Source organism: Phocoena phocoena, chromosome 5 (genome assembly GCF_963924675.1).
Source record: "Phocoena phocoena chromosome 5, mPhoPho1.1, whole genome shotgun sequence".
In the NCBI taxonomy this organism is placed as follows: domain Eukaryota; kingdom Metazoa; phylum Chordata; class Mammalia; order Artiodactyla; family Phocoenidae; genus Phocoena; species Phocoena phocoena.
Window position 1 is genome coordinate 24,320,955 of NC_089223.1, and position 18,731 is coordinate 24,339,685.

An 18,731-nucleotide genomic window follows, 5' to 3' on the forward strand; every position below is an offset into this window, starting at 1 on the left:
CTTAGTATGCTTAGTATGACTTTTGTTAGGTAATCAGGATAAGTTATTTCGGCAGCTCAACATTGGAGCCTCATTTTATAACTGGATGCTCACAGCTTCTGTGACTAAACAAATGAAAACTGAAGAAATATTTTGTTACTTATTTCGGCAAAAGGAAGATGTGAACGTTTTAATCCTTTAGAGAACATAATGATCCCTCTCCAGTTCTTCTCTACCCACCCACCCAACTTCAACACACACACAACTTTCAAATTATCCTGAGTCATCATTCGTCAGTTGTTAATTTCATGGATAAAATCAGAACTCTCAGAAGCTGCTAAAATTATATACTGTCAAATAGACATTAGCCATAATTTTAGAAACAATTATTATAGGACTTCGGTATCTTCACAAATAACGACTACTATGGAACGCCAGTAGTGGTCAGACCCTAGCTTTGCCGTGCTGTGAATTTCCAATTCTTTCTATGCTAACTTAGCTTCATGAGCCCACTTGCAAATTTAAATTCCCAAATTTCAAGTCCCTTTTAGGAGAAAAAATTCCGATAATCTGCAAAGTTTACTAAGAGCATTCATTTAATTCCACTTTTAAAATATTTGTAGGTTATAAATTGTGTATGTTTTTCTGAAAAATTCACTGACTAACAAATGGAGATTCTTGTCCTTTTTCTATACCCTAAAACACTATCTTTCCTGAGAAAAATATAGGTTGACATTGGTGCTGCAGAAAAAGAGACCAAAAATGGTCTCTCTATGATAGAAGGTATCACATACACCCATCTATCACACAGTCATAATGATAGTTTTCCTTCTCTATTTAACAGTACACATTTTCTTTCACAGTAAGAGAAGTACCCATCCACACACTGTAAGGGTTCTTTTCTTCCTTGAGTGTGAAACCAGTGTCCTTCTGTGAGAAGCAAAGTAATGAATGAAAAATAAAACATCAGACACTCCGGTGCTTGTTGAAGGTGGCAATATTAAGAACAAAAGTCAAACCAGTGTTAATTCATAAAATAGCATTCTAACGATTCAGAACGAGGGCTACGATTTCACTCAAATCTATTGCCATTAGTTTCAAAATAGCCATTGTTATTCCATTATATTTGTCAAAGTTGATGTGCTTTTGCAAGCTTTCTGGTAGTGTTATTAATTCTCACTGCTTCTCACAGAAATGTTTCTCTCTTCCTCTGGATTGTTTAGTCTGTTGGTGGTGAGTTGAGGTGAATTTTACACCTTCAGTCCATTATTAGTGTCTAATTACCAGGGCCGCCATGAGGGACCTTGGTTTTGTGATCATGGGGCCTCCTCTCGTAGGGTGGTCTCAGAGTGACATACCTGAAAGGCCTGACTTCTCATTATGGTGTCTGTTTCTGGTGAGTCGTGTCATGCGTGCGGCCAGGGTTAAGATGTGTGTTTGGTTTTCAGAAGGTGGGGGGATTAACAGAGTCCCAGAGACACAGTCCTTGTACACAGGCCCAGGCATACATTTCAAAATTAAACTGACTCTAAGAAAACAAATGTTTTCATAAACATTTGTTGGGAGCCTCATGCTGTTTCGATTTGGAAGCCAACGTTTGTTATTATAGTAGTTCTCCCCAGATGAGTGGAAGTTCTATATAAGCAGACACTTCTTAGTATATGTGAACGGGATTATTTTGGAAACACGAGCTAATTACTAACCTAGCTGTGTTCAGGATGTCTGCTTCAGAGCACAACTGTTTTCCTAAACTGTTTGAGGAAGAAATTGAAGAAAGAGCCTCATCAACGGAAAAAAATTATACACAGACTTTTCTTGTTACATCAAAAAACCTAACTCAAATGAAAATCTTAAATGAACTGTATTCTTGTGGAAGAGCCCCAGACTTGTTAGAGTGTTTTCAGAATGAATTTCAAACATTCAGTTGACTCATGACTCTAAAAGAGAATAACTACAAATCATAACATTTTTATATTCTGTATTATGTATCATGGAAGTTACATGCCTACACACCATAAGATTTATGTTTTTTCTCTTTTTTCCTACACACACACACTCACATATAAGAAAAATGAGGGAGTTTTGAAACGATATGTAATATTCTTTGGTCATTTTGACAAAGGCAGACGAGGTCCCAGCATTACCAGCTCAGTCTGTAAGGGCAATCTGGTCTCAGGCTATATGTTACATAATCATTTACATAAGTTTAAAATCATTTACGGTGGGCATCCTTCTCAGAAAAGGATGGCAAGATAACCTGTTATAAAAAAAAACAAATACCATTGTTTGCAATCAAAAAAACAAAAATTCTATGAGAATACAACCAGCTGTCTCTATGGCTTCACTAGAACTCAGGAGTTTGTAAAGGAAAAGCGTAAAAGGGAGGAATTTTGCCTCCCTGTTAGAACAGGGATACCTTCAGAAGTGGAAGAGTCTCATTTCATGGCAGGGTGGAGTTAGAGGCGAATCAGTACAGTCAATCATTCAGCTTGCTGAGTCCCCCAAAGCCTCAAGTACTGGGTTCTGCATGCCCTGGTCTGGGATGCTGCTTCAGCCAGCAGATGTCAAGGCATTGAGGACAAGAGCTGGACACTCATTTCAGTCTCACTTAGTAGAGCCATCTGAAGCCTGTCAAGATGAGGATCTATCCTGGCAGGATAGGCAGTCAAACGGTCTTGTCTCTGAATCTTCCTTAGTGTGGACGCTGCATTGTGGCACCATACTGTGCTCCTTCGCCTGTCAGTAAAGTACAGGTCATCATTCTGCCTCTGCTACATTTCTGTAGAGCGCTGTGAAGATAATTAAATATTGTATTTAAAGCATATGCAGTTCTTTAGTACCACTGGTGTTCATTCCATGCATTCAAGAATTATTTGCGGGTGATCTCTCAATTTTGGAGGTAGTGTTAGTTTCAAAATTGAGGTCAAGGTGTCCACGGAGTTTTAAAGAGCCCTGAGTACCTAGTTTTCGAATATCCAAGTCATGTCTTAGAGGCTTGGTCTTTGTTAAATCTTTTCAGGATCACACAAACGCTCCTGAGGGATGGAGATGAAAGAATTCTAACAGAGGTTTGAACTTTCCAAGCTTTAGTTTTATTTTATAGAACACAAATATTTTCACACTATTGAAAAAGATTCTTTAATTTTTGTTTCAGATGGACTTAAACTAAATGACCTTTTCTGACCTGGAAATGTTTCCAGGGTTATTTCTCCAGGAGTTCGTAAAATAAAATCATTCTTAAATATGTCGATTTAATTCCTGTGTACCCAGTCTTACTCTATTTTAACACGCTGCTTATCTGTTAACCCCTAAGTCACACAACCCATTCCCTTAAGAGGTCTGTAAATTAACAGTGCAAATTCCCAGCTTCAGAGGTCATTTTGCAGAAATGTCCTGTCCCCAGACTCTTGTGTGACCAACATCAAAAACTGCCCTCCTGTCTCCTCCCTGCCCCTCCTGTGATGACCCCACTTACTGCTCTTTGTTTATTTATTTGTTTATTTAATATCTTCATCCTACTCCTTAGTCTACTGGATGCTGAAGTGTGCTTTTTTTTTTTCTTCTCAAAAATCACTTCATGAGAGGAAATTGGTTCTGTTTATCCTTCGCATATGTCTCAGGGAGCCGGCAGGCAGCTCTGCCATCCTAAAGAAAGCCATGCATAATGGAGAAGGTTTAGCCCAATAAGCCAGTCTAGTCCCAATTCATCAGTCAAAGTTTTATGCAAGTGGCCTCCCTAGGTTGATAAATCCCCACAGTGCCTGTTGACCCAGCTGCCAAGTCCTCTTGCTGCAGGCGGTGTTTTCATGGCCACCCTGACAGTAATACAAACTGTTTAGCAGCTCCATTGACCTTTCAGCTATTAACAGGGACACAGGCTCGACGAGGGACTAGTTTTCAAACATGACAGAATTTCTTAACACTAGAGGTCATGGACAAGTATATGCCCTATAAAAATGCATTCAGCATGGTGGATTTGAAGTCTAAGAGACAAGGAAGCATGGTCCACATTTTTGCTATAATTTTTCTACATTTCCAATAACTAAAAAGAGTATACACTTAGGTGCCAGCTTATATTTTATTCTTAATATGCTATTATAGTTTACGTGGTAGTGCACAAGATTTTTAGCGAACTAATCCTTCCTATGCTGTCAGATACCATCTGAAATTTTAAAGATATATTGCAAAAGAATGAGATAAGATCAAAGTCAAAACTTCTAATGAGTGGATGACCATGCATACATAATATATGGTAACGGCCTAAGTGTAACTGGAATTGTATTCATATTTTACCAAGATTTGTGTGTTTCTGTATATACGCACACAAACACACTTAAACATACTCAGGTATTCCATACAAGGCTATGTAGAGCCATCGCCTATTTCAAAATATACACAAAATATTATACCATAACTTATGAAAAAATTTTCTCTAAACGACCATGCTATTTTAAAAGTCTATACTATAAATCTTCTTATGTTTATATCCTATTTTCTGAAGATGTGACATATGACCACAGCATTCAAGGGAATTTTCTGCTTTATACTAATTATAGTCTTTCTTAAATTATCAATTTTAAATGTTGAAATATCAGTTCCTAGAGTAATTGTACAGATTGCTATGAAAACTTGATTGATTTGCCACTTACAAATGGCATTTGTTAAAAAGGCATAAAATGGAGAATATGAATAATTAAAAATATTTTCTTCAAAAAGAGCCTCATTTGTTAAGAGCCTCTTAAAAGCATTTCTTTTCAATACCCATGTTTCTCCCCCACCAGGGACAGTGGTGGAAATCTGATATTATTAGACCTTCTGAATATCTTCTACTTTTATTGTGACAGTGGATCATCATCAGATGTTACAGCTCTCGAGATAAAGGCAGATTTAATCTTGCATAAAACAGCCACACAAATCTGCAAAAAGATGGTTTCTAGAGGAAGATAAACTTTTTAAAGAAAAAAAAAAACTACCTTAGCATCATTTTTTTACTAATTCATTTTAGTTGAGCTAAAAAAAATCTGTTGCTTAAATGACTCGTTTTTGTCAACATTGACAAATGAATCAAAAGGTGTAACATCAAAATTTGTGAATTTGTCATCCTAATAGTCTTCAAAGAGAATTTAAACTGACATTTTTGTGCTATTTTAAGGGACAGAAAATCATTTCAAATTTTACTTCCCATTTAAAACATTTAGTGATATTTAAATTTTCTGCCTTCATAGAATACAAAATTAAAACACTAGTAGTCTACAGTTTTTTAAGTGGGAAAAAGATTTATTTTTTAGATGGCTTCTAAAAGAAAAATACTATATAGGCTTTAAGACTTTTGAATTATGTTGTAATCAAAGTGTTACTTAAAATGTCTATTCTCCCAGTCGCAGACATTTCTTATTTAGTGTCTAACATTTTTATCAATTATGGCTTATGAATCAAGTTTTTAAGTTAAAAAAAATTGGTTTTAGACGTAAAATTCTGAACAGAATGTTGTTCCTTCTTTATATTAGGAAGCAATGGCATTGGCTTTTTATTGTACCCTAATTTTTCAGTTTTTATTTTTCTATCCTATCAAAGTACAGTTATACAAGATTAAAACATGAGATTGAATCAGTCTGCAGGTATCTTTGGCTTGTCTCCTGTGTTCAAGATATTGTATTATGTGCTATGGAGGGAGAATATACGTGAGAATTTAGTCCTTTCCTCTAAAGAGCTTATTTTTATCTTAAAGCAGGAGATTGCACACATTACCGAAAACATGAACAATATTATCTGAGATAAATATTGCCACTTTGGGACAAAATTATGCCAGAACATTGTACATTACAAGTTGCCAGATAATGGTCCAGAAGGTGATGGGTAAAACTCACCATGAGTTGGCTTCTTGGTCCAGTCTGTTCTACCAGGGGGAACAAGGCCTCAGCCCGGCTGCTGTACAGGCAGTAAGGCGTCTTCTCAGTTGACTGTTAAAATGAGAAATAAGTGTCCGCAATGAGTTTCCCTCCCCCAGGAGACATTCCTCCAGCTTTGCATGGCTCTCTGCAGGTTTCACTCCCTCCTGAGTTCAAAGCGTCACATCCATCACCATTTTGGTTTTGTGTGCTTCAATCTCCCCTGAGCAAATCTCTCCTCCAGCTACTGCCGACCTGCTCCCTGGGCTGCCCTCTCCCAAGGTACCAAGTTTTATTTTTGCTAGTGCTTTAGTTACGAAGTTGCATGGATCTCGAGGGGTCTGCCCCAACTCTATTTTTCCCATAAGCCTTATTTTTAGTATGCGATTTTGTAGAATACGAGATTTTTCAGGAGCAAGTCCACTGAATTAAAGTGCAAATGCCTATTTTTCTAATAATTGTAGTGGACCAGTTTCTGAATTGAGGACATTGCAAACATAATACAAGAAACACCTAAGGCAATTTAATAAAATTGGACTTTATCCTTTTTTCCCTAAAAGCAGACAACCTCATCATCCAGTTACATTCGTCATTTCTCCTAGGTTTTCCTTTTAAGGAAATACATAACTTTTCATTTCCTAATCTTCGCCTGGAAATATATAAACTGAGGTAAGCTGATAAAGTTGAATGAAGGCGATCCACACACCCTTTTAGATACTTGTGTATAGTGGTAGTGATGTTTGGATAGGGAAGATTAATAAGGCCTGAAACACAGGTGCCTAGCTCCCTTTTTCCTAAAAAGCACCAGTTGAGTAGAAAGCTGTGCTAGAAAAGAGTTCCAGATTACCTGGAATTAGCTGTATGAAAGCTATTTCATATCTTCGTCCATGTTCTGATCTTCTAAATTTGAGAATAGCAAGGTTGGCCCCATCTCGTGAGGATAAAGTTTAATATGAAATGACTGGAAAGTGTAAGTGGCTTCATTATCTGCTTTCATTCTGGTTGCATCTTTAACCATAGAACAAAACTGAGCAGGTATTTGTGAACGTTCTAATAATTTCATTAACACTAGGCGGTCCGACTCACAGCTCCACCAAGTTGCCACTACCTTTGTCCTCTTTGAGTTTAGCACCTACTCAATCCCAAACTGCCATATTAAAGCCAGTCGACACTATTTCTGAGTGAGCATGTTCTCAGCATTTAAATCACAGACCTCAAAATGAAGGCAACCTTAGTCACAGAGAAAAGAGCTGAGGCCCAGCCGCACTGTTCAGCGCATTTCAGAACACAGAAATGCAGCGGTTTGAGAAATAAGATAGAGCACTGCCTTTCCCATTCTAAATTTGAATTCTAGAAATATACAGTACAAATTTAAAATGTTTAATATGACCCATAATGTATACAAGTTCAGAGGTAGTCTTGAATTTGTTTTCTTTTCCTTCACTTTATATATGTTACTGAGGACATATGTAAAAAGATTTTTCGAAGCAGCTTACATATGATATAATGTCAAAGAAGGCATTCCTTAAGAATGAAATGAAAGCAAGTAGCTCTTAAAACGATTACTTTTTTGGTATATCTCAAATGGTACTTGAAAAATATTCTTAGGAAATGTGTGTTGCTATCTCTACAGCCACGAAGTCCTGTGAGACCGATATTGCGTGGTTACACAGAAGCATTTTCTCTGTTCTCCAACCTGGAATAGGATTGTATTATGAATGTATAAGACTCCTCAGAGCAAAATTGAATTTGTATGATGTATTATCGTTTTACCAGGTACTACAAAATGGTTATATGTAGTCGGAATCCAAAATTCTACTCCTCATGGGTAAACTGACCCTGAAAAGAGAACTGTCAACATGAGTAAGAAGCATTTAGTGAACACCCAAACTGAAGAAAATTATCCAGACTAAAAAAAAAAAAAAAGAAAAGAAAAAGTAGTTTGTATGTTGACCTTGGAGAAAGGCACTAAAATGAATAATTTAAAAGATGACATACCACTACTACACTAGTGCTCATTCCTATGCCTCAAGCTATACAAATGGGAGAAATTTCCCATTTTCTTACTTTTTTTGAGGCAAAAGTGCTGAGTGATGGTTTTAGGAACAATGAGTGGTTATGGGTTATGGCTTGTATATCGAATGCTTACCGAGTGAGGAAATCCATGAAACCACAGACTCTGTGGTGGCACAGGAAGGCTGCCCCCTCGTGTAGAGGCCGTACTCCATCCAATCACAAGATCCCAGAATATTCTGTACTTGGAAGCTCCTGACCACACTTATTCATGGCCCCATTAACCACTTTTGGCTGGGCATGGCCCTAATTAAGAAAGGGGCCTCTCGGGGCTTCCCTGGTGGCGCAGTGGTTGAGAGTCCGCCGGCCGATGCAGGGGACGCGGGTTCGTGCCCCGGTCTGGGAAGATCCCACATGCCGCGGAGCGGCTGGGCCCGTGAGCCATGGCCGCTGAGCCTGCGCGTCCGGAGCCTGTGCTCCGCAGCGGGAGAGGCCACAACAGTGAGAGGCCCGCGTACCGCAGAAAAAAGAAAGGGGCCTCTCAGACTTGAACCTGCACGTCAGTCACTTGTCAAACTGACCGAAGTGCAGATTCTGATTCTGTACGTCTGGGGGGAGCCTGAGAGTCTGCATTTCAGACGACCTCCTGCTGGGGCTGCTGCTCTGGGACCACACTGAGTGATGAGGATTTGGATTTATCAGTTTTTCCTACCTCATGACAATAGGAAAAAGCATGGAAGAAAAATCGTTTTGCAAAGGTTACAGTTGCAAGGGAACACTTTTCCATGTGTCCCAGTGTGACTATGGATAAAGGAATAAGGGAATTCCCTGGTGGTGCAGTGGTTAGGACTGCAAGCTCTCACTGCTGAGGGCCTGGGTTCAATCCCTGATCAGGGAACTAAGATCCCACAAGACAAAAAAAAAAAAAAAAAAAAAAAGAATAAGACAGTTCTTACATCACGTCCTTAATCACCTCAAGCAGACTGTTGCCTATGAGAAGCTATAGAATTAGCACATCTTCTGAAATTTCCAATGAGTCAGGATTTTTATAAAAGAGTATTACTAAAAAAAAAAAAAGTATTACTCATGATCGATGTACCTTGTTTTACAATAACATACATTTAAAATCTGAACCCCTAACAAAAATTTCAGAATGAACCCCTTTACTTTTCATAAAGGACACAACAGATCGAGTTCTGTAACACTCACTCTAAGGATCAGGCCTGCTAAGACAGAATTTATCCCTGTGCTTCCACGCAAATGCACAGAAGACTTCTCATTTATTGACTGATTCATTCACTTATGAAGTATCATAAAATTAAAACCATTCTTTAATCCCACTACCCAGAGACATTCGCTGTTGGCCTTAGCTGTTCACAAAAAGTCGTCACAGTATAATGTGTGTTATAAATTATCAGGCTTCTCAACTTCCTCCTTTATTTCAAGAAAGTATCTAAAGCTTTATGCTACTACACAGAACCAGCCAACGTAGGTTTCTAAGAGAATGTCTTATGTTTCTGAAAACAATGCTTATACGTTAAAAAATGTTGGGCAGTTTTCTACACTATCCCTTTAGTGCTTCATTATTTGTCATGTGTAAAGGGGTTAGAAAATGTGTTTTTCTAATTTAAATTAAGTTTGAGAACTATGGAGATAACTGTCAACAAATGGGCACCATATATTCTTTATTAAAAATCTGAATATCCTCTTGGGTAAGTTTTCTATCTTGAAAGCTATCTCAGACTTCATTCAGTAGACCTAAGAGTCCAAAAGTTTAAAAAGTAATTGTTTAAAAGGAGAGCAAGACCATTTAAGTAATTTTTATTAGGCCTACATTAAGATGCTCAATTTCCCAGTGTAATAAAAATAAGAATGAAAAATGAGTTCATCTATCACAAGTATATACCCTAGATTTTTGTTGAGATCCCATCTAGGTGTGTATATGTAGTAATTAGGAATATACAAGATGGTTTATTTCAAGGTGACAATAATAATAAAGTTCAAATTTACTTGTTTTATTCCCTTTTCTTTCTCCTCATTCCATGTAAAGGAACCTTACTCTTTTCAATGGAAAGAAGAAATGTCCCTAGAACAAAGAATGAGTGGAGAGGAAAGAGATGGTTGGGATCACCAAAAATCTTTGTCAAACTTTAACAAATGTATTACTAGAAAAATGAATGTTCATATGTTGACTTAATTCCCAGCTGGAGGAGAAAAGTAATCCCATCTCTTTATGTCATGCTTACTTCTTAGCCTGTTGTTTATTTATTATGATTATAATTAGTGTAAAAATGCTTTATTTAAAATGAATTTAACTATGCCTTGGAAGAATTTTGTAATACAATATTACAAATTTGTAATTTGTAATTACAAATACTTGTAATTAATACAAGTTAATTTAGCCAATAGAGAGAAATACAGTGAGTGTTTTTAGTTTTATGCTTATGATATAAAAGTACAGTGATTCGATTTTAATGATATCCCTCCCCTAAAGAGTCCATATATTCCTAATATCGTCACTCAGTAGCATTTTAAAGAAACAAACACCCTTTTAAAATGCCACTCGTTTCATTCATTCAGCAGATTTTTAAGAAGGATCTTCCATGTGCTGTACACTCTTCTGGGTCTTGGAAAGACACAAGAGAAGAGAGGGGAATATTTGTCTTCATGGAATTTATATTCCAGATTTGAAAAAAGTTTCTACTATATGCATTCAATTCAATAAACATTTATCGAATGCCTATGGTATTTTCCTACCTCCTATGACTATAAGTAGTTGAGATAAAATACTTTGGTAGCTTAAATATCATCTTTCTATAACATCCCTCAATCCTAAATTACTTGCACCTTCGTCTGTATTCCTGTGAATCATAGCAAAGATCATACTGCCTTATACTTTTGTGTTTGCTTGTCTGTCTTCTCCACAGTGGTCTCCAAGAAGATTAGGACCCCGTTTTTTTTCTGTCTTATCCCCATGAAGAGCACAGTACCTGTCAGAGTCAATGACTAGACTTGAAGAGGATTGAATATATAGTTTTTGCCCTCAGAAAGCTTTTATTTCAATGGGGAAGGGAAAGGGGAAATAAGATTACTCATTCCTTAAGAGAAGTGAAGTCCTATAGGCGATGGGCTATGTTTTATGTACATTTTCATGTTCAAGGCTCCCCAATAGAATAACAGAGACAGAATCTATTTAACATGCTAAGTGAGGAATGTTGGTTGTCAACTTCATAAAAGAAAAAATAAATATTTTCCTAGGTAATTAAAAATTTAAGGGCATCGTAAGGTTTATATATGACAGCCACACAGTTTTATATAAGCTAAACAAGCCCAAGCATGAAGCAGTCACATCCACCGATAGATAAGCGTCTGCTCAACCCTAGGCAAAAAAAACAACTTAGAATTCCCTCCATAATCTGAGTTTCCACACATTTGAATGTTTGGTGAAAATCAGACAAAGTGCCTAATTGGAGGATCATCCAGAAAAAAGGATCAGATACCCTGCCCTGAAGAACTGAACTTCCACAGAGAATCTCTATTCATCATACCCCCTTATCCGTTCCCAGTGCACATGAATCAATGTCCCTACACTTTGCCTCAAACAGGCAACACCTTCCGGTGGTAGTTGTTTGATCGAAGTCACCTACGTTCTTAGTCCACATGGTGTCTTCTCCTCTTTAGATTCATCTGCTCAGGCATGAACCATATCATCAAGTAGCATGTGAGCTATGTGCCTGCCTTTTTTGCATTGCATATAACACGTAACATATCCTTGACACACTTTGCTTCCGGGCCTCTTTTCTTGAATGAATCAGAAAGAGCGTGAACGAGTGAGTAACAAATAGAATTGGGTAAACAGAATCTCAGTTACCTGTAAAATGGAAACAATACCTGTTTACCGATTATCACTCAGTAAATGGTGGTGGCCTGTGACTCAGAAGAGCATCATGGCTACCGAGAAACTGCTCTCCTGATGGTCACAAATGCCACCGTCGTCTCACAAACAAAATAAGAATTTTATATGAGGAAGAAGTAGGCAGACGGGCTATTCAACAATAAGAAGGCCAAGGTAATACCCTCACTTTCCTTGGCATATCTGTTGAACATCTTCACCTTATCACACTCTACCATTACTCTCAGAAAGACTCCCTTGGGGGCACATAGGAGCTACTTGATGGTGTGTTCTGAGTGAAAATATGGAATGCCTTAAGTACCTTTCACATAAGCTGACCATTTCTAGATTTAAATAAGAGGTTGAATAGATTTAAGGGAGTTTTCTGAATTGTCACGTTAGCTGCAAAACAATACTTTTATTTCTTTCAGTTTTTATCTTATATTGGAGTATGGTTGATCAACAATGTACGTTAGTTTCGGGTGTACAGCAAAGTGATTCAGTTATGCATATACGTGTATCTATTTTTTTTCAAATTCTTTTCCCATTTAGGTTATCACAGAATATTGAGCAGAGTTCCCTGTGCTATACAGTAGGTCCTTGTTGGTTATCTATTTCAAATATCATAGTGTGTACATGTCAATCCCAAACAATGCTTTCAACAGAGAATGGGATCTTATTGGAGAGAGGAACTAAAGAAGTCATTAGATATTTTAAATATGGTTTTGAGTCATTGTAGAAACAGCCTGAGGCCAAGCTCCAAATTATTATCACTGTTCATATTGCTACAGGGGCATAACAAGATAACCTGTCTCAAGAAAACTGAGTCTGCAGGGCCTAATTATTTGCTTCTCTCGGAAAGCTATATCATTCACCTCTGTGGTCGTTCTGACCTATAATTATCACCTTCTTTGTTATGGTACTTAAGGACTCCAACTGATTTGCCCATCCTCCTGGTGGTGATTTGACTGGTGATGAAGTGTTTACTTACATTCCTTCACTGAAAAGAGCTTTCTCACCACACTGAGGCACAGGTAGCAGTGACTGATAGCAAAGTACCACTGCACATTTTTCCCCAAAGATTAGGTAATGAGCAGGTGTGATCATGATTCCAGCGTGAAACAACTTGAAAGACACCCTCTTATTCAAAAACCAAGCAGGCATCTTGGTCCCTCTCTAAATGATGGCAATTGTAGAGCAATTAAAACAAAGTCTATGACTTTTAACATGACAGATAAGATGTTTTTGTTTGCTACTATTAGCATTCTTTTTCTTCATAGCGGGACAAAATCAAATTATAAAAATATATATGTACGTATATACATGTATGTATATAAAATCTCTCTATGTAGATCATTCTTTGCATAAAGAGTTTAAACTTTGAGTCAGTAGTAAACACACATATGTGTTATGACGTCCTTTTAAGAACAGTCATTCTGGAAAAAGTATTTCAAAAGAAATGTAAAAATGAAATAAAAAATGATTCCCAAGTTTTTTAGGCTACAACTGTTCATTCTGATGAATGCCTTCAGCCTCGTGATGTTGCCAAATATGCCAATAACAAGTGAAACCTATCTCAGGTGCTATTCCTAAAAACTTTTGGCGTTTTGAGGGAAAAAAAAAAAAGCTTTGAAATATCTATTCATCTTTATTTTTTAAATTGTAATTGCTAGGAATTCTTAGCTACCAAAATATTGATGTAACGTAATTACATTTTTAATCAATGAATTTTGATCATGATAAAGTTTCTTACCATGTTTGATTTGTTCCTTTTGGTTCAAAACTGATTAGTTTGTTTCCTCATGGGTGTGTATTTTCTCCTCTTAGAAAGTTGTCGACCTTTCTGTCTGAGTAGCGTAAAAGAAAGGTCTCTTTGGAAAGCAAGAGACATGCTCTGCAAGCTACGAAATCACTAGATTTCATTCCAATATTGATTTGCAACCGAAATGCACTTTTGACGGTTGTCTTTTGATGCAGACCTCTGATGCCTGAGGAATGCAGGGCCACGGTCCAGCCTGCCCAGACCCTGACCTCTGAGTGCTGCCGGCTCTGTCGGAACGGCTACTGCGCGCCCACTGGAAAGTGCTGCTGCAGTCCCGGATGGGAAGGAGACTGGTGTAGAGTCGGTTAGTTTTCCTTCTGTCCTGGGGAGTTCGGGCCTGCAAGAACTTAACGTTAGTTACTTCCTCTAGAATGACCTAGTGTTCAAAACTGTAGCCGTTTACAATAGTAATGCTCAGTCTGTTTCTGAACTTGCACCTGAAATCGTTGCCATTTTCCTAATGGAAACAGTTCACGTATATAAGTTAATCATAAACATCATCGAGTTCTTTCGCAAAGTCACACATGAAAACAGCCCAACTAGATCATCCCTGTGGACTCTCAGTCCTGGGTTTGAACTTTCACACCAGCCAATGACCTGGTGCTTGCAAAGCCCCTCTCTGAGTGCCAGCATTTTCCAAACACTCCGTAAAGGCCCTCCCTAAATTTGCTGCTTGCTTTCTTGCCGCAGCGTGCTAAAAACAGGGGTTTTCAGTGGGTGTTTTTATAGAAAAGGGGAAAATGCAGTTATCTAGAGGCATATAATGAGATTTTTCCATTCTTTTTGCCACTGCCTTGTGGACCATCAGGTGGGTGTGCAGCTGCTCAGAGAGCAAGAGATTCATTCCAAGGTTATTCTATCCTTTAACTTGCGGCTTCCGCAGATACATATAATCGCGTTTAAATTCTACTTGGTGTGAAGTAAGACAATTAGATTAATTTAGGTACCTAGAGTTTAAGATGTGTATACTGAAAGTATGTTTGCAACAACCGGCATATACATATTACTTGCAAAAGATTTTGATCTCTGCTATTTCAAATATTAAAGTATCTCTTGCCAAAGAAAATTCAGGTCCCATATTAATATTTAACAGTATCCTTAATTCATAAATGCCTTCTTTCTTTACTCTAAACATGTATTTGTTTCAAAAGATTACAACCATACCTCGTTTACCTCAAATAAAGTAGACATTTAAAGTCACAGAGACAGTATCCATTTTAAGCTTAAATTGCTTCAGCACTAATAATATTACGTGATTGATTGATATCATGGTTATGTATCTAGGAAAAAGCTATCATAACGGAAACTCAATAGAAATTAAGTAATTACATTATTTTTTTAAAATGCTTACATTCTATTGACCCATTTTTCATTAGTTGGCCAAAAAATGAGAATCAGTGTTTAAATGCAATAATATTCTAATTCCTGATGATATATCTTCCTTCTGCTTCCTTCTATGCTTGACAATATCTACTCTCTCTGCTTTTACGGGGTGTCCATTCTGTCTTATTCCTTACGTATATTTTGTCTAACCTTTTAAGTCACCTCAAGTCATCAGATAACAAATATTTATTGAGTGCCTGCTAGTAAAGTATGTTAAACTGAGGGTAAACATAATTTTGAATCTAGGAAGCTTAATACATACCATAATAGATATTAATAATGATATATGATATAAATGAAAGTTTATAAGCAGGGGTCCCCACACTCCGGGCCACAGACTGGTACCGGTACCGGTCTGTGGCCTGTTAGGAACCAGGCCACACAGTAGGAGGTGAGCGGCGGGTGAGCGAGTGACGCTTCATCTGTGTTTACAGCCGCTCCCCATCGCTCGTATTACCGCCTGAGCTCCACCTCCTGTCAGATCAGCGGCGGCATTAGATTCACGTAGGAGCGTGAACCCTACTGTGAACTGTGCATGCGAGGGATGTAGGTTGCACGCTCCTTATGAGGATCTAATGCCTGGTGATCTGAGGTGGGGCTGAGGGGGTGATGCTAGCGCTGGGGAGCGGCTGCAAATACAGATTATCATCAGCAGAGAGGTTTGACTGCATAGAGACCATAATAAATCAATTGCTTGCAGACTCATATCAAAACGCTATCAGCGGGCTTCCCTGGTGGCGCAGTGGTTGAGAGTCTGCCTGCCGATGCAGGGGACGCGGGTTCGTGCCCCGGTCCGGGAGGATCCCACGTGCCGCGGAGCGGCTGGGCCCGTGAGCCACGGCCGCTGAGCCTGCGCGTCCGGAGCCTGTGCTCCACAACGGGAGAGGCCACAGCAGTGAGAGGCCCGCGTACCGAAAAAAAAAAAAAAAAAACCCTATCAGTGAGTGGCAAGTGAAAACAAGCCCAGGGCTCCCACTGATTCTGCATTAGGGTGAGTTGTATAATTATTTCATCATGTATTACAATGTAATAATAATAGAAATAAAGTGCACAATAGATGTAAGGCACTTGAATCATCCCCAAACCATCCCCCCTCCCCCCACCCCCGGTCTGTGGAAAAATTGCCTTCCATGAAACCGGTCCCTGGTGCCAAAAAGGTTGGGACGGCTGTCATAAAGTACTTTAATCTTTCCACTAAATCAAGTGAATACTTTGAATATATAAGAGAAACCAGAACCGTTTTATTAAAGTAATATATTTGTGGTATTTTTGACCCAAGTAAGAACTTTTGACCCAAGTAAGAACTTTATTCACATACTCACAGAGTTTGCTCATCTCCCACAAATTTAAAAGACTATTTTGGTCTATTTTCTCCCTGTTCTTTCTTTCCCATATATCAGCCACAGACCCCTGGATTTTGATTAACGCCCTGGAAAAGGTTAAAATAATTCTGTCCCGTAAAAGTATAAGGACATGTATTCAAGGAATTTGATTCTGTCTACAGTGGCTGCATACCTCAGATTCATCCTATCAGTAAGAGACAATTAAGTTATATACCCAATTTTATGCTCCATCTCATTTTAGCAATAAATCTTTACATTCCCTACCTATATTATAGTGGTAAACATTCTTTTCTGAAGCAATCCTGCTCTGTAGAGCAGCCCTGTAAAGGATTGAACGTCTTTCTCTGGGCAACTGCACTGACCCCAAGAAGGGGCTTCAGGGTGTAATCAGAAAGGGGCATATGCACTACACCCCCTGGGAACAAGGAAAGGGAGGAATCCAAGGGAATCCACGTGGTGGATCCTCCCTCCAACCAAAATCAAAAACTGACCATTTCTTTTCTTTTTTTTAAAACTCTAGTGGTTTTTTTTTAATTAATTAATTTACATATTTATTTTTGGCTGCATTGGATCTTCGCTGCTGCAGGAGGGCCCTCTCCAGTTGCGGCAAGCGGGGGTCACTCCCTGCCGCGGTGCACAGGCCTCCCATCTCGGTGGCCTCTCCCGTTGCGGAGCACAGGCTTCAGGAACGCAGGCCTCAGCAGTTGTGGCACGTGGGCTTAGCAGCTGTGGCTCGCAGGCTCCAGAGTGCAGGCTCAGCAGCCGTGGCGCACGGGCCCAGCTGCTCCGCAGCATGTGGGATCCTCCCGGACCAGGGCTCGAACCCATGCCCCCTGCATTGGCAGGCGGATTCTTAACCACTGCACCACAAGGGAAGCCCAAAAAACTGCCCATTTCTTGATGTTACATTGGTGATGCTCCAGCCGCTGGGCCTTTCTCTCCGGCCGCGCCCTTCCCACTGTGAGGTCCTACCCCAGAGGGACGGAAACAGAGCGGTACTTGGCAGGCCCTGTGTTGGAGATGCCCTAGGGAGGCAGAGGTTTTAAAGAACTGAAATCCTCGTTTTACATAAAGTCAGTTCTGCAAGGGATTGAAATTTTTTCCCATGATCTGGAGGATCCGCTTCTCTCGAAATGTCTCCCACTGTCTGTTGTGTTCTGGCCCCCAAATAACTAGAAGTCTGAAAGCCTTCTTCCTTTGTACTTATTAACTTTGGGATCATTTTGGGACTGGCTTCCCCCTCCTTTCCCTCCGTTCCCTCACTCGTCAGATATTTATTGGCCTCATACTTGGTGCTGTTTCCGACTTACAGAATGGAGTGTGATTTTATTGCTCTTTTTTTTTCTCCCAGCGAAATGTGAGCCAGCGTGTCGCCACGGCGGTGTCTGTGTTAGACCCAACAAGTGCCTCTGTAAAAAAGGATATCTTGGTCCTCAGTGTGAACAAGTGGACAGAAACCTCCGCAGAGAGACCAGGGCAGGTATTCTTGATCAGATCATTGACATGACATCTTATTTGCTGGATCTAACAAGTTACATTGTATAGTTTCTGGGACTGTTTGACTATTCCTTTCCGATGGGCATTTATTTTTTATCCTGTCATTAAAAAGAACGACTGTTATCCTGCTACACACTCCTGTGATTTCATTTTCTTTGATTAATTTAAAAGTCATTTCCAGAAATGTGCAGACCCTGTGTGTGTATATAGGCACGTTTGTTCACATATGCACATACGCACACACACTCACAACCCCCGTGAGTGTGGTTGTATAACAGATGGGTTTTTTAAATATATATTTCCTTGTGCGGAGTAATTTCCCCAGAAATTCCATTGTAAATTGATAACAGAATTTTTATGTCACCAGAAGAGATTATTTGCCTTCCCAGGAATTTTCTGTCTGTAATCACTAAAGTCAACTTCAATGGAGTTTTAAAACATTACTGTGCAATCTGATGGATTGAATTTTAAAAGGCCATATTTTTATATTAAAGGACTATAATATGAGAGAATGTTTCAGAGCTCCCTGATGAATCTCTAAGAGGGCAACTTGATATAAAATTGTAATCTTCATTTTTATCAATGTATCCAATTGCAGAATGTTAACGCACTTACCTTTTTATTGGCAGAGAAATCTGGTTACTCTAGCTTAATTTCAAGATTGTTTTCAAATTAAATCATAATGGCAAAGTCTAAAACCAATCTTCCTAAAAGGTCTGCTTTTATTGTATAGTTTATTTAACAATAGGCACTGGGTTTGTGTTACATATTTATATTTTTTATTTTATTTTTATAATATAGACATCACCTAGATGAAACACCTTTACCCTGTCCTGTAAAATACTAAAGTTACATTTTTCACCAACTTAATTGGAAAGAAGGGGAGTGAGAAAGCAAACAGTCTTTAATGTGCT

General features: G+C 38.7%; 1 protein-coding gene across 1 annotated transcript in view; it reads left to right on the forward strand.

Annotated features, from left to right (window-relative positions):
* HHIP (hedgehog interacting protein) overlaps window positions 1-18,519 on the forward strand; it is an 88,927-nt gene extending 70,408 nt beyond the window's left edge. The window contains exons 12-13 of the mRNA XM_065877461.1: window positions 13,750-13,898; window positions 17,672-18,519. Of these exons, the coding sequence (XP_065733533.1) occupies window positions 13,750-13,898; window positions 17,672-17,865 (343 nt within the window). The 3' untranslated portion in view covers window positions 17,866-18,519. The remainder of the gene's footprint in view (window positions 1-13,749; window positions 13,899-17,671) is intronic.
* Window positions 18,520-18,731: the final 212 nt, after the last annotated feature.